This window comes from Cornus florida, unplaced genomic scaffold, assembly GCF_030987335.1.
Source record: "Cornus florida cultivar Cherokee Brave unplaced genomic scaffold, ASM3098733v1 CherokeeBrave_3.0.0_Hap2_Chr02, whole genome shotgun sequence".
NCBI classification, from domain to species: Eukaryota; Viridiplantae; Streptophyta; class Magnoliopsida; order Cornales; family Cornaceae; genus Cornus; species Cornus florida.
Genome location: NW_026775572.1, coordinates 66,571,867 through 66,589,597, shown reverse-complemented (window position 1 = coordinate 66,589,597; position 17,731 = coordinate 66,571,867). Strand labels below are relative to the sequence as shown.

At 32.8% G+C, this 17,731-nt stretch overlaps 1 protein-coding gene across 1 annotated transcript; it reads right to left on the bottom strand.

Moving 5' to 3' along the window:
• Positions 1–7,233: 7,233 nt before the first annotated feature.
• LOC132295207 (protein ECERIFERUM 26-like) lies at positions 7,234–12,067 on the bottom strand. The gene is made up of 2 exons (XM_059793371.1): positions 11,572–12,067; positions 7,234–8,446 (listed from the first exon to the last, which is right to left on the bottom strand). Exons 1-2 carry the CDS (start codon positions 11,995–11,997, stop codon positions 7,481–7,483), a joined length of 1,392 nt encoding a protein of 463 aa, XP_059649354.1. The 5' UTR covers positions 11,998–12,067; the 3' UTR covers positions 7,234–7,480.
• Between the last annotated feature and the right edge of the window lie 5,664 nt (positions 12,068–17,731).

Here is a 17,731-nt window from a genome sequence, read left to right as displayed (position 1 = left end):
CACAGAAGTTAGACGCTATCTTATTCTTGTTTCACTTGTGGTTTATAAAAAAAAAAAAACTTTGTTGTTATTTTGTAAAATTGGTTTTATAAAATTGAATGGATATGCGATTCCTTCTGGTGCATTGAAAGATGGTTAATATACTATAATCATAAACTCTTAAGATTTGCAGGATGTAGAAACTAATGTTGCATCTCTAGATTGAATGTTAAGAGAAAATTTGTTATTCCTGACTTATTGTATTTTTTGGTGTCAATTTTTGGGTTGTAATCAATTAAAATGAGATTCAAAGATTGGTCAAAGAAGGTTTATTATCTAGTGAGACAGAGGAACCTAAACCAAACTTGTGAATCCTGTTTTGAAGGATAGATAACTCTAAGGGCTTAATCAGCCAAATGAAATAGACATAAAGAACAATTGGAGTCGGTACACACAGACACGTGTGGTCTTGTGAACATCCAAGCAAGATTACTCACGTTTTGGATAAATTTACCTGTTGCGACACAAGTCTTATACTTTTGGTATATTCCGAGAGGGTCAAGACTGATGTGGAGCACAGATTAGGTAAACTTATCAAGACATTTCAATCTGATCGAAGATATGAGTATTTCTTGGGATAGTGCAAAGACTATATGGTCAATGAGGGTGTTGTGTACCAGTTTTCCGCAATTGACGCTAAATGCATTTAGGTGTCAAATAGGAATAACAGAATTCCACTTAACATGGTTAGATCTATGATCAGTTATGCCACATTATCTCTTTCATTTAAGAGTTTAGCGTTAATGACATCGATGCGCATTATGAACTGCATTCCATCTTAGTCTGTCTCAAGGATACCGTTGAGCTGTGTTTTTTACTAAATCTTAGTTTGAATCACATGCACGTATGGGGTAGTCTTGCACATGTGCGTTTGATATGGACAAGTAAGTTGGAAGCAGATCATAGGCATGCTAGATTTGATAGCTACTCTTAAGTCACTAGGATGGATTATTTTATGATCTCAAAGATAAAAGTTGATTGTTTACACTCACTGTTTATCTATAGGAGAATCATATTATGAATCACACACCTAGTAACATAATATTAGAGAATATGGTATGAGTACTAGATGTACCATATGTGAACACACTTATTATAGAGATTGAGAATAATATATGAATTCTCTATTGATGCGTCAGCATCATCTAGTACACAGATTCATGCATCGGTACATTAATGTAGTGGGAGGATTATCATCCAACCGACAAAATCATGTTTTTAGGTGAGACAATTATGGACATCCCTGTTAAACATAAGTTGGACCCAGTAAGCTACACGGAAGCGTGAACCGATATGGATACAGATCGTTTTGGCGAGTTACTATGAAATCAGAGTTGGAATCTATGTATTCTAATAAATTCTGAGATCTTGTAGAACTTTCTAGTAGGGTGATTCCTATGGAAGGCAAGTTAATCTACAAAAAGATACCAGAAGATTTTTTTTAGTGAATAAATCATGAGTGTACAAGGGAATGTCATTATTTTTCTGATTCTATATATATATATGACATCCTACTCATTTAGAATGATGTGGAAGTTTTGTCATCGATAAAGAGGTAGTTGTTCAATTACTTTTAAATGAAGGATTTTCAAGATGTAAGCTTATTCCTAGGATCAAGCTTTTGCAAGATCAGGTTAAAAGGAAAATAGGTTTATCTTAATAATCCTACATTGATAAAGTTTTGACCAGGTTTGGTATGCATAACTCAAAGAATGAGTTCTTGCTTTATTGATATGGATTGCTCTCTCTAGTAAGTAGTTTTTCAAGACTATCAAAGGAGATTGAGCAAATGAGACTGGAACAATATGCTTCGACATATGAGAGTCTCATATATGCCATGGTCTATACCAAACAGGACATCCGCTACATAGTAGGGATAGTCAGTAAAGATCAGTCCAATACTGGACTTGACAACTAGTCTGTTGTGAAAAATATCATTAAGTACCTAAGGAGAATCAATAATATCATACTCATTTATGGATGTGATGATATGGTCCTAGTCAGGTATGCTAGTTTTGATTTTCAATCAGAAGTAGATATTCATGACTTAATGTATGTTCACTTAATGGAAGGGAAATCAGTTGGTAGATTGTTAAGCAGATTTCAACTGCTGACTCAAACCTGCAGGTGGAATATATTGCAGCCTTAAAGGCGGCAAAAGAAGCCTATTGGTTTGATCTCACTGATTTAGAGGTTGTGGAGCATACTAGCCTGCCTATCGAGCTATATTGCGACAATAGTACAGAAGTAGTCCAAACCAATGACCCAAGGTTCCATAGATGAACAAAATACACTGATAGGAAGTACATGTTCTACATGATATTCTCCGGCAAGAAAATGTACTTGTGGCTAAAACATTGCATTGGAACACAACTTTGTTGATCCATTAACAAAGGTGTCGTCGATCAATAGTTTTGATCAACACCTGGATAACATTAGAGTTAGATGCAATTTGAATTGGCTATGAGGAAAATGTACTTGTGGCTAGAACATTGCATTGGAACACAACTTTGTTGATCCATTATCAAAGGTGTTATTGATCAATAATTTTGATCATCATCTGGATAACATTAGAGTTAGGTGCAATTTGAATTGGCTATGAGGGCAAGTGGGAGCTGTTGGGATTTATATACCCTGGCATAGCAAATTCCTGTTTGGATTAAAGTGACATATGTTCCTGATGTTTATGAAATATTTATGTTTTATACAATTGGTGAATTCAATGTATTGTATTTCGATTCATTATAGAATTGATAGTGTCCATTTGATTACAAGAGATATTTATATATATGTTTGTGATGACAATCAATGCATGATATATAAATAGTAATCATAAATGGTTCATAGTCGGTAATTATGGATGGACTCATAATTAATTAAGATTTGAACTGGATCCGCGTTAGGTTGAGATATATTGCGAGAGCCGTCATATGCAATTGCTCCCTATCACCGTCATGACATTTGACTCTTAAGTATGAGAAAATTATAGACTCTTTTATTAATTAATAATTACTTTGATTTGTTCGGCGGATTCTTTGGGATCCTTAGACCGACACTTTGGGTAGTTATGTAATTAATAATTAGAGGGTTATATTTTCAATATTTGCATCATTGTTACTTGTATTTATTTTGTATTGATTATGGTTGATCACAAAGTAAATTCGAAGGCCTTCATGTATTTTTAGACAAAATGATTTATTATATATTTATTTATTTAAATTATTATTTTTGTCAAACAAATGTTTTATTGTGATCGAGCCAGAAATAATCAAAGGTACCAAAATAAATATATTAATTAAGTAGTCGGATTGATGGCTTTATTTATCCGATAACTAATTATGCATAGAGGGGTCAAAGTGTAATATTGACTTAGAGGTTATTTATTATTTAATTGGAGTTCAATTAATTTCTTTTAGTGGAGTAGAAATTAATTTATGAATTAATTGAATTGGGTCCATGGACCGGGCCAATTATTAATTCATTGTAGGCAATAAAATAATAGGCCCAATGGATTCTCACTCATAGCCCAACTTAATATTGGAATCATATTAGATTTGAGACATGTAAATTAGAGATTGAGAAGGATTCGTTGTTTCCTTTTCTTTACCTTTATGTTGCCTATAAATATACATGGTCTATGTATATTTTAAGTGTGATTTTTTATGAGAAGGAAAAAGGAATAAATTTTCTCTCTCTAGAAAATTAGGATTTATGTTCTCATCTAATGGAGGCTCGCACAAGCTTAGTTTTCCAAGGTAATTCATGGAGGCTTATGAGTAATTCCTAAAGGCAAAATAATTACCAAGAAGATGGAGATCCAAGGAGAAGGCATCTTGTTAAGGGATCTACGATAAGTGAGAACATTTACTTTAGAGGAAAGTTTTAAAGGTTTACTCAGACCTTTGATGTAAGTATTCAATTAATGGATACATCATATTTTTATTTTTGTATAAAACTTGTCTCTATGTGATGAATCAAGATCTATGAATCAAAATCCCTCGAAAAGTTTTTAAAACTTGCACGTTTCCCAACAACCTAACCACTGATATTGTGTTTTGGGATTCGGATGAAGAATGTTTTTACTTGCTCGACCTTTTAGAGGTCTCTAATTATGTTGGTCCAATGAGGTTCAGAATCAAATTTAATATCCCAAATCTCATAAGAGTAGTGGGTTCTTATAATGGCTTGTTATGTTTGACCGATCGCTCTGTTGTTCACAATACGGACACTGTTTACATAAGCAATCCCATTTTGGGAGAATGTGTTGCCCTTCCCAAACCCATAATATCAGATATATTTCCAGTGGCATACCTATTTGGATTTAGTCCCACAACAGGGCATTATAAAGTCCTAAGAATCAGTAGGAAGGGGTTCTTCAACTACTGCAAGGCTGAGGTTTATACACTTGGAACTGTTAGATGGAGATATGTTGGGGTTTTTCCTTTCCCAGCAGGAGGAAGGGGGATAGTTAATTTGAATGGAGCTATTCATTGGATGACTTCGAGTCCTAAAACTTCTGACCTAATATATTCATTTGATGTTGCGGAAGAGCAGATTCGCCCTATCCCATCTCCTCCTGACTTGCCGTCTCCTTCAAATTATAGAATGTGACTGGGGGTGTTAGGAAATTGTCTGTGTGTATGCTTTAATAGTTATAATGGTTATAATTGTTACGACCATTATCTTGATATGTGGTCCATGAAAGAGTATGGAGTAGCAAAGTCTTGGACTAAAGTCCGAATTTTGAGAACCTCAATTCCATCTGGAATGGTGAATAGTTTGGTCAGTCACTGTCTTTACCCGATCACACTATGGAAAGATGGAGAGATATTGTTTGAAAGTGATCATAATACGAATATTCTACTTTCATATAATCCCAAAAAGGGGAGTTTTACTGCACTCAAGGTTAATTATCCAAAAGAAAAGGTTGAGTACCGGCGCAGTGCACATACCTACAGCAGCTCAAGCTTTTCTTCACTCAAGGATGTTGCAAGCACAGGAGGTTTAAGGATGGTAGATGTCAAGTCAAAACAGTAATGTACGTACTACTTCCAATCCATCACTAAGTTCTGTTAATGCTTTATAAGCTTTACTTATATCCATGTACATGTGCTTGTGGAATATCAGTTGGTGTCTACTTCAAATTAACCTGAGATGTAAATATATTTTTTTTATTGCAACGTCTTATTTTGTTCTTCATATATTAGGTTCCAAACTTGGATATAGTGATAATAATGTAATAATGTTGTGATTGACAAAGCTTATACTCGACATTTTAAACCAAATCTTAAAGTGATTAATGTTCATATGCACACCCCAAGGAAATTTTATAATTCATTGAGTACTACAATTAAAGTGGCAATGTCACAACATATAATTAATCAACCATCACAAGATGAACAAATTGTTGTAAATAATGATTACTATGCACAATAAATGAATCCATTAAACTTAACAAATACAGTACAATACAAGAAAATCAAACTTCTTGTCTGCACAAGTTTGCTGTTTGAAGAAGTTGCTATTTCATTACTTACTGGTGCTGGTTTAAGAATTAGATTTCAGACTACATGTTGGTCTTTGATAGGGATGCTCTTGGCTTATTATGGATATGTTCAGACTTTCATGATGGAGTGTTGTGTCTAATTTTGTTCTTGATTGCTGTTGCTACACAAGTTTGATGCGTCTCAATACTTGATTGGGTTTTCACTGGTTGCACTTCCATTTCTGAAGTTCCTGCTGCTGGGTTTCTTGTTGTTTGAAGATCCTGCTATCACTTAATTTCTGGTGTTTTGAAGTTTGAAGTTACTGGCATCCACACTTTTGCAAAGGAAATCATGGAGTAGCAGCTACTTGCAGTATTGTTGTTAGGAAGGTTCGAATGAAGACAGATTCAGGGTTCAATGGTGCTGCTTAGAGTATGGTATCAGTTGATTCTACATGGAGTACTTCTGCTGCTGCTCTTACTTAATATATGCTGAAATGTTTTCACTTGTGGACTCCTCCTGTTACTTTCTGCTTAATTATTACACTGGTGCAGCTTGTTGATGAAACAGTTTTCAAGTTAGGAGGAGTCACTCTTTGGTTATCATGGTTTAGACTACACTTCCATGCCGGGATTGTTTATTTTGTGTATCTTACTGGTCAAAGGATGTCTTGCAGTATAAAGGTTGTCTTTATTCTGAGTTTGTATCTGGTTTATTTTGATTTATTTGTCTTGTGGTTGTTGTGGTGTGGAGTTGCAGTATAAAGGTTGTCTTTATTCTGAGTTTGTATCTGCTTTATTTTGATTTACTTGTCTGGTTGTTGTGGTGTGGAGTTGGTGATCTTGGGACAACCCTTGTTGTCTTTGGTCTTGGCTGTAATGTCCTAATTTGTACATTCTTATTTTTATTTATTCAAAGCCTACCCATTTACCTAAAAAAAAAAAACCAATTTGGAGCCAATACTGAGAAGCCTCAATTTTTGGCCTTTGCATCTCCTTTTGTAGCCTAATGACTCGAAAAATTTTGTGAGGGGGCGGCTTTTTATTTTGTAGAGACGAATTTATATAGTGGGTTCATTTTTATAATTTTAATGGAGTTTTATTCATAAATTTTAAAAAATTTAAAATATAAAATGCAAAAAAAAAAATATAATAATAATAATAATTAGTGGGGGTGAATCTGTATAATATATATATATATATATATATATATATATATATATATATTGCTTTGACTTTTTAAAATGTAATACTCCCTCCGTCCTACAGAGTTCCATTTTTAGAAATAGAAGTTTTAAAGGGGAAATGCATTTAATGCATTGTTCCTTTTTTAAATTATCAATTTGTCCCTTCTAATTTAAATATATATAATTAGAGAGTTTGAAATTTTTTAAAAAGATAAAGAACAATGATGAAAATATAGAATTTATTTGCTTTGACTTTTCAAAGAGGAGGACTAATTTGGGATATGTAAAAAGAGAAAAATTGACTACTAAATATGGGACGGAGGGAGTAACTAATTTGAAATATTTTATACATATAATATATATTTTTACAATATTAGTCTTACTGTGTGTGTCTACGTGAGATGACTAATGATACTTAGTTTATCCATCCAACCTAAACTACTTAGCAATTTCTTTATTTTATTTTCAATCTATAATAAAATCATCTTTGTATATATATATATTTTCGAAAGGCAAAGCAAATTTATTGATGAAAAGGAATGCACCTGGCAAAACGGCCCAATGGTAAATTTGGCCCACATAAACACAAGCCTGTTGCCAAACTACTACAACCCAAGCCACTAGTGGCCCAACCCAATAACAACAAGCCCACCCAATACATAAACAAATTCAAAGCAGTGGAAAGTTGCTCTAAATCAGATAAATTAACAGACTAAAAATAATTATTTCCACCAGTGGCAAATTGAATATTTTGGTAACAAATGCATTATTATTTTCTGCCATCCAAGAGCATAGTTGGCTCCAAAGCAAGTATTGCTTGATCCTCACATAGTGTAGCAATCTGGTCCTCTGGCAATGTCACCATCACAGTCCTTGCAAGCCCCTCTTCAGGCGAAGGCAACACCACAATCAACCCTTCACCCTCCACATTCCCAACATGATAGGACACATGAACAGGCTTCTCGTGTGCCTCAAACTTCGCCTCGTACAACAAAGATCGGTAAGCGTTCTCTTCTTCTAGCTCGGATGGTATGATCATATGTTCGGTGTTGATGCATGTCAATTCAGGACCGTACATCTTGAAGGGTGGCGGATATTCCCCCGTCTCCCCCTTTCGTGATTCAAGCCAATCTATAACAGATCGAAACTCCTCTTCCTCGAGACCTACAACGTGACGATGCACTATCTCTGTCACTTGTCCTAACACACCACGTCCCAATGTTTCAGCATCCAATGTTAATAGTGAAAAATGTACGGCATTTCCGAAAAATCCTAATGGGATTGGCGCATTCATGAGTCCTCGGAAGTCCGTTGAAAAGGAAAGGGCATGCCTGCCATCATTTTTGGTCACATTTAACCGCGCAACGCGCATCCAAAACAGTGCAGCTAGCAAGTCGAATGGCGTAGCGTTAGGGCAATAGTCATGGACTTCAGCTAGGCATTGCTTGATGGTTGAGTTTGAAAACCTAAAGGTGGCCGTGGCCATCTTTGTGGAGCGCGGAGATACTTCTAAATCAGGCTTTGTTGCATAGTATGTCTTTGATTCTGTGTTCGTGGTGGAAGAGGGTTGAGCTTGGAGTGCAGGTGGATGGATGAGTACTGGAGGATGCGCGAGGGGTTCGGCTCGGTTAAGATCTGTCCAGGATTTGAAAAATAGGGCTGCAGATGTTGGATCGGCATGCAAGTGAGTGCAACTCAGTCCAATGGCAAGGCCACCTTCTTCAAAATCATTTATCTGCAAAATTATTGCTAATGTGAATAACATGCAATATCCTAAAATGAAAATTTAATAATAGTTTTAATTCAAAAAAAAAAAAAACTAAATTATTTTCAGACTAGCTGCCACACCGAAGAGAGATGAGTGACAAATTAAGCATGTAAAAGCTTGGAAACTAGGAGAAGCAACATCCTTCTAAGGTAATCCTATGATTTTATGTACAGCTATGATATTTGGGATATATATATATATAAATAATCTCTTACTCATTAATAAAGAAATTTATCTAAATAGATGATAGTTAGATGAAGGGATGGCAACGGGAGCAGTTTTAGGAGTTGTACTCTTTCCTATTTGCACAACTGTTTAGAAACTCCCACCTCGTTTCTGTCCAAAATCGCCTAAACCGGGGACCTTTCCACACCATTCCCGTCACGTTTAACTTTTTTACCCCCGTAAGCACCTGTTTAGTTCCAAAATTCCTCCTCATTTTTTAATTTTTTTTTCCTTAAATACAATTATATAGCTATTGAAAAAAATCATAAAAAATGGGCAATCAATAATTTAGCATAAAATTCGAGGATATAAGTATTCTTAGTTTGTAGGGTTTTACCCCTCACTAAAACGATTGAGAAAATGAGTGAATATGATTTAACGTTTCTAAAGTTAACTGTATGTACTAATACAACAAGGGTAATTTAACAATTAACCTATCTAAATAGGGTGAGGCGGGGTGACCTCCCACCGTCCCTGTCCCGAACCCGCATGAATTTTCATTAATAAAATAATCCTGCCCAAATAAATTAAATGATTGCTACAAATTACTATAAACAGTATAGGGTAGCACAGGTACCCGTTCCGCCGGACAAATTAACATCCTACTTAGATGTGATTGTAATGATTTTTTTTATAGTACCTTTATGGTCCAAATGAATTTCTTATTTCTTAATGAGCAATAGATATTTCTCTCTCTCTCTCTCTCTCTCTATATATATATATATATAACTGTTTATGTTTCATATATTTAATGCAACCACCTGCTTAATATATATAACTGTAAATGTTTCATATATTTAATGCAATCACATGCTTAATTAATAAAAAAAGGTTGATTGAAATTGAGCATGAGGACTTCTATACTAATATTATGGAGTCCATCTAGATTAATAATAACAATTTAATTGGCCTAAGGGTTTTACCTATCTTTTTCAATGTGAGCCGAATATTAATGGAGGTGGGGGGATTAGTCCTCAACCATAAGTAGAGAGACGTGTGCTTAAACCAACGCGAGTGGTCCCTTGTTAGGGAAATACATTCCATCAGAGTCATTTGTCTTTGGATGTGTTTTCTATGTGTCTCTGCACGGACTATATCGGGCACATCATTATAAAATTATCATTTTACCCTTGAATTAAAGAAATTTAGTAAAGATATTATGAAAAGTCGTGATAGAGAAATCGAAACTTTCTATCGAAATAATAACCTAACTTAACGTAAATTATCCACGTCAGATTTTTTTCAAACACGTGAGATGTTAAAACTCCATATATCTCTTCAATCTTCTCACCTTGGTTTCCCTTTTTCTCTCTTCTTTTCTCTGCCTTATTTTGTCTCCGTCAATTCTTCTCTTCTCTTCTCTTTCTGATTCTAATGATTAATTATCTGATGATAAATTATTTATTTTTATATGATTTTTATCTACAGTATTCAAAGACCCAAAATTCATTTAAGGTTATAATTCTCCAACAAATATAAACACCTTCCTATCCTCACTTTCTTGTTCAAGTCTTGTAAGTCTTCTTTATTGGGCATCTAGAATTCTGATTCACTACTAATTCATTTCAAGAAAAGAACTTTCCAATCCCAGATTAATGAAAAATATGCGCAAGAGACATTAATCTCTTACATAATGAAAATCAAAGACACTTGAAATAAAAAACCAATCTAAATAAAAATTTTAAAACAAAAATCATTTAACTGGCGGAAGAGAACCTCCGTTGATTTGCTTGGATACAAAATCCGTGAAACATCTTTTTTCTTTTTCTTTCACTTTTTTGTTCTTTCTGAAACAAGAGTTGGCAGACTGTATTAGCAAATACAGATAAATATATATATATATATATATACACACACACTATGATTAAGTATGAGAGGAGAGGGATAGAATCGAGAAAGAGAGAGATACAGGGCAATAGAGGAGAGAGAAACGAAAAGGAAGAGAAAAGAAATCGTTGATTTTAGAATTTCACGCGTTCAGTCTCCTGGTAAATAATTTTCGATCATTCTATCATTATTCTATTCAAACGATGAAATTTGCCCTCATTTTTCCACTCTCTATAGTTCTCACTCTCGGACAACTACTCTTAACTCTTGTGAATCAAGAATCCTATCTATTATCATTACTCATATATATATATATATATATATATATATATATATATTAATTATTATGATGTAGACAATACATAAACTGTACTCACATATATATTCACATATATATACATGCATATTTACGTATTCAATATATCAATTGACCATTATGATGTAGACGATACATAAGTTGTACTCATATATATATATATATACACATATGTATACATACATATTGAATATATCAATTGACCACTACGAAGTAATAATAATAAACATACGTAAGCTATTGAGAATCGAGGTTTGCCACAACCAATGCGAAATTTGACAATATAATTTATATAATGTTGTTTTTCAAATAATTAGTTGTGCATCGTGATATTTGTACATAATTTAATTGTTAAAAAAACAATAAAAGTTCATGGCAAGTTTAACGTGGTGTACCTCATCGTAACTTTTCCAATTATAAAATCACGTGCATTATATGTAAAATTATATATATATATATATATTTATATATATATAAACAATACAATAACAGGATAGCACATGTCCTTTTTAAAAATTTAAAATATGACCAAAAAAAAAAAATTCCTTTCTTTTTCATAAAATCATGAAATAATTCAGATCGTAAGATATATATATAAACATATATATATTTAGGTCATTCATAAGAAATATGAGATATCACCAAGATAAAACCTTTTAAATTGTTAATACCAAATAGTCCGAGAAGATATCATTAGATCCAACAAGAATTCATTGAAGTGTACCTGGATTCTGAAGGGTGACCATATATCCGGGTCATCGGGCATATCATCCTTCCACACCGTCAGATCCCTCTCCTCAGACCCATCAGCCGATCTCAGCCATTCATCGAGCGTGGTCCCCACACTGGCCCTGAGTGTCCTAACGCCAGCATCGTTGCACTTCACCGCCCAGTTACCATCCTCTCCTCGGAACAACCGACCCGTCACCGGCGGGTACAGGCAAAGGAGATCCGCGAGCGAGCCCCGAATCCTGTTGATCAACCTCTTGTCAAATGGGTTGTTCCGGTAGTAGAAAATGATGTGGAGCGTGTGCTGACCCATGGCGTGATCCAGTGCCGAGAAACGGTGCGTCTTACCCGGCCCGACTGGCTCGCTGGATACCACCGTTAGTTTTGAATGCACATTTACGCGGCTTTCCACGTCGGACATTCTTACACGGATGGATAGAGTGTGTGTGTAGTGTGTAGTGTGTGTGGATAACAAGATGCAGATATATACATAGTACCTATAATGGTATATATAGAGAAGGGTCAGTGATCTATTACCTTATTAGGTACATGTGATCTTTGGGAAGTTGTTGAATATTTATTTAAGAAGTTAACGGATGTTAGTTGAGGGCATTAATGTCCTATGGTGGTGAGTTGAGGCATTGTTATGAATGGGCAAAGAGGGACAAAGATTTTAAATGTTTAGCCCAAAAAAATGGGTATATGCTACCCTCACAATTCTTACATTTAATTGGCTTTCCGTATTCTTGCAGTCTTTACTCGTGATATATATATATATATATATATATATATATATATATATATATATATATATATATATCATTAAATATTATTTACACTATATTTGCATTTCCAATCTTAGTCACACAATTTGTTTAGAGTGGTTCCGCTCTCAAGCTTTGCACGCGAATTTGTAATTTGGGAGTGGATTTGTAATTTGGGAGTGAATTCGTACACAATTTCGTGAATTTATTTTCCTAATTCGCGATTTTCATACTAATTCACTTTATATTGTTTATATTATCATATATACATTTATTACTTACATTATTACTTAATATATACATTACTATACTACCATATATATATAGTAATTATACATGTTTGGAAATACTATTAAAAAACTTCACAATCGGAGAATATTACAAATAAACCACGTATAAGTTAGCTTATTTATTACATATATATCATTATATATTTGCATATGAATTTAAATAAATAAAAAAATATATAAAATATATATGTTATGACCTGATATAATTTTATTTAAACCTAATATATAGACGCTCTTGAGACTCTCCCGCTTGTTTCAGATTTTGACGCTCTCGCACTCACTTCTGCTCTATGTGACTTAGTTTCCAACCAATTAACCTTCAGACTTACATGAATTTGGGTATTTCTTTAAAATTTATTATTATTTTTTTTTCTTAATTTTCTCTAATTTTAAATTACTTAAAAACTACTCCCTTCATCCCACCATAGAGGTCCATATTTAAAAATTAGAGTTTTTAAGGGGACATGCAATTAATGCATTGTCCCTTTTTAAAATTACCAAATTATCCTTTTTAATTTAAATATATATAGTTACAAAGTTTGAAATGTTTTTAAAAAATAAAAGACAATGATGGAAATATAAATGAAATATACTTTGACTTCTCAAAAAGGACAAGTAATTTGAGACATATAAAAATGAAATAATAAACTCTTAATATGAAATTGAGGGAGTAATTAAAAATGTTATTCTATTTCCGTTGGAACCGGAGGGCCAACGGACAGGCTCGACGAGTGAGCCCAAGTGGTAATTTCAAAAGGTCGACCCGCTGCCCCACGATTGCTCTCTCCTCCAATCCACGCCGAAGTGAGCCTCCAATAAAAGACCCCAAAGTGGGTCTTCTTCCCCACACAACTTGTTTTATCAAAAAACAATTGCAATCAAACCCTAGCTTCTTCTACCTTCAAATGGACCCGATAATCTACATTAAAACTAACTGAATTCATGAGCTGGGATTTGATTTTAATCATCAAAATTGAGTGTAAGGCTAAAAATTAGTTATTAATTCACTCTATATAATGTAAGTTCTAGCAAGAGGTTCGGCCATGCCTTCGGTTTCTAACTCTCACCAACATATATATATATATATATTTTGTCATCTCACCAATATTCAATCAGTTCGTATATGTATGACAATATATGTTTTAAGCCAATCAGATTTTTTTATATTAAGCTCGCAAAAAGTTAAGGAACCCATATAGTTATAGACTTGTAAATGGATAAGATTTGTACGGAATCAGGCTTGACCCGATTCAAATCAGATAAGGAAGTTTTATGATCCAAACTGATCATAAATTGACGGATCCCTCCTTACCACCACCTTTACCTTTTTATTTATTTAGGATTTGCTTCTAGGTCCTTGCAAGGTTAGTAACAAGAATAAAAAAAATAAAAAAATAAAATAAAATAAAATAAAAAAGCAGCAAGCCTCGTAGGGCACTTTTTTTTTAAAAAAAAATTATATAACACTTTTTACCACGGTGCGAAACCGTGGTAGAATATCACTATTTTCTACCACAATTTCAAACCGTGATAAAAAGTGTTTTCCACCGTAATAAAATGTTATTTTTCTTGTAACTTAATTGTACAACTAATTGTACAAAATGTGTCCTCTTGCAGAGTTTGAGTGCAGTGATATTTTGGGAGTTATTAATATACATGCTAGCTAGACTAGCAAGTCTATCATGTTATAGTATATATAATTAAAATTAGAAAATTTTCTTTCATCAAATCAACACTAATTTATATATCATACTATATATTATAATAATATATATTTAAATTAGATTGAATTATTTTTCGATAGGATTAACCCTAATTCATATTCGATAGCTTATCGGGTTAGATTCGGATCATTATAAAATTATTATATTACAAATTAATCCATATCCGACTTATCGAATTAGATTTCAATCAAAATTCGATTCAGATGTACCTTCATCTATTTACTCTAATCAATGTTATAAGAGCTAACTAGATTCCATGCTTAACACATACGTATCATCCAGAAAGAATTAAGAGTTTACACAATTAATTCTCACCTAATTGTATAACTAATTAAGAGTTTGCACGATTAATTCCCACCTAATTGTACAACTAATTGTACAAAATGTGTCCTCTTGCATAGTTTGAGTGCAGTAATATTTTGGGAGTTATTAATATGCATGTTAGAATTGATATTCTCACCGAATTGTACAACTAATTGTACAAAATGTGTCCTCTTGCAGAGTTTGAGTGCAGTGATATTTTGGGAGTTATTAACATGCATGTTAGAATTGATATTGTCACCTAATTGTACAACTAATTATACAAAATGTGTCCTCTTGCCGAGTTTGAGTGCATTGATATTTTGGGAGCTATTAATATGCATGCCAGACTATCAAGTCTATCATGTTATACTATATATAATTAAAATTAGAAAAAAAAAAAATTTCATCAAATCAACACTAATTTATAAATCATATTATATTTTATAATAATATATATTTAAATCGGATTGAATTATTTTCTGATAGGATTAACCCTAATTCATATTCGATAGCTTATTGAGTTAGATTCGAATCATTATAAAATTATTATATTTCAAACTAATCCATATTCGACTTATTGAATTAGATTTCAATCAAAATCCGATTCATATGTACCTTCATCTATTTACTCTAATCAATGTTATAACAGTACTGCTAACTAGATTCCATGCTTAACACATACGTATCAGTCATAAGGAATTAAAGAGTTCACACGATTAATTCTCACCTAATTGTACAACTATAATTGTACAAAATGTGTCCTCTTGCAGAGTTTTAGCAAGGATATCAACTAATTGATTTTCTATTTTCACAAACTCAAGCTGAAAATATTTATTGCACTGTTATTATCACACCTAATGGGGAAGTGATCAAAATTAAGTATAAAGTCTTCAAGTGGTTACCTTATATACAAAGTGTGATATCTCTCGATTTTAGAGTCACGAGTGATCAATTCCGAGCACAGAATATAAAGAATATTAAATAATTAATATTTAAACAAGTATTTGAATACAAAAAGAATAATAAATAAATAAATAAATAATAAGCTGAAGGAAACTAAATAATAAATCCCTATTTTAAAATCCTCAAATAAATAATAATTAAAAATCCAATAATAAAATCCTCCAATCCTCGGACACTAGTAATTAATTAAACTACAACTTAGGAATCTATATTGTGGACCCCTAATAATATCCTAACTGAAAAAAAAAAAAAAAAAAAAAAAAAAAAAAAAAAAAAAAAACTGAACTGAAATAAAACTAATAAGTAAACCATGACGAAGAATCTTACGTAGAGTCGGAAGAGTGAATGATTGTCTCTGCTCGGCACGAACAATTTCTGATAAGTGCTTAAATGTTGCACATTTCAGCACCTAAGTTAGGATATTTCAGTCTTTGCATCTATCTTAATTTCATGTTTTAGTCCTAATTTATGTTTATGTGTATCTCAGGGTAATAAAGTTAAAATGAGCTAAGAATGGTCCATTAAAGCCTTTTTGGAGTCAAGCAAAGATATTCAGAAAAAGTTCAGAAAATGACAAAAAGAGGTCATAGCCCATTGCTCGTATAGTGTGTTTATTCTTCGAAAGCGGTCAATCTCGGGCCTTTGATGATGTTCCCAAAGATGAAGAAGCAAACCAATTAGCCCGAAGCCAAAATGGAACTAAATAAGGCTTAAAGGAAATTTCCAACTCTAGGGGGATCGATCCCCCAGGACTTGGCAACATTACAGATTTTTTTTATTATTTGGGCTTATTTTGTGAATTATTGGGTTTTAATAGGGTTGTTACTTAAGGCCCAGTGAGCCATTAGATTAAGGTTAGTATTTATTTTATTTAGATGATTATTATTATTATTATTAAGTTTTATATTCTGTATCGTATATTTTTTTCTCTCTGGAAAAACACGGGAAAGAGGAGAAAAAGTAAGAACAGGCTAGAGTTTTGAGAAGAAGCTCAGAAATGATGAATCCAATGATGGAGATTGTTCTGTCTTTAACAACCATGAGTGGCTAATTCTCCTACTTAGGGTTGGATAAACCCTAAGCATGTAACCTATTCTCTCTCTCTTTTCATACTTTTTGGGGATTTATTTTTGTAATTGATGTATAGGCTTGAATAACATAATTTAATTCTTTCAATTGTTTATTCGTATTAATCTCATGTTGTCTTATGTGTTATTGATGAATAAACAAGCTATACACTTGAATTCCTTGTAAATTGATTCTTGTGATGTCTATGCATGTGGTTAATTAGTGGTAATCGTGTTCAAATTGATAAAAAATTACTTCTATTTGATGGATGGCACTACATGTTTAGGTTAATTTATTGTCTAATTAGTTTTAAATTCATGTTTAATTAGTTTAATTTAAGATTAATTAATTTAATTGCAATTCAATTATTAGATAAGTAGACCATCCATACTTATGTTTGAATTATATACTTTTTGTCACAATTGCATTATCTTCTAGATTAATGTAAACTAGAAGTAACTTGAATTGATGGACCATTCTTTGGATTGGTGAATTGCACTACACTTAGTTTATTTGTCATTAGGTATGCAATTCAAGCTTGAAATTGATGCTTCATACTTTTCGTTGCAAGTATTAAGTACATAAGAATTACATTTAATTATTTCCCCAATTAGTTGAAAGTGAGTGAGTTAGAGAATGTACTTAGTGGTGAATCCTACACCCTAAGTCTCTTTCCAATCTTTTATACTCTACTCTTTATTTGCATTATTAAGTTTAAAATTAGTCTAATCACAAAATCAAACCTTTTTAGCAATCACATAAGGACTAAAGTAGAATTCAATTATGAAAAACCTATAATTGTTTAGATCTCTTGGGACGATCCCTGCTCACTTCATACTCCATAGTATAAGTGTTTAATGGTTTTATAAATTTTAAAATATGGTGCCCACTTGACATTATTTCTAAACCGAAAGTGTTGTGCATTATTTTGTATACACGCTCGGTCGCACCATAGTTTTGCGCCGTTGCCGAGGATTGACGGTTTAGTTGGAATTAAATTAGGCATTAGAGCTAATTTGATTGTTTTCTTTAAATTACTATTT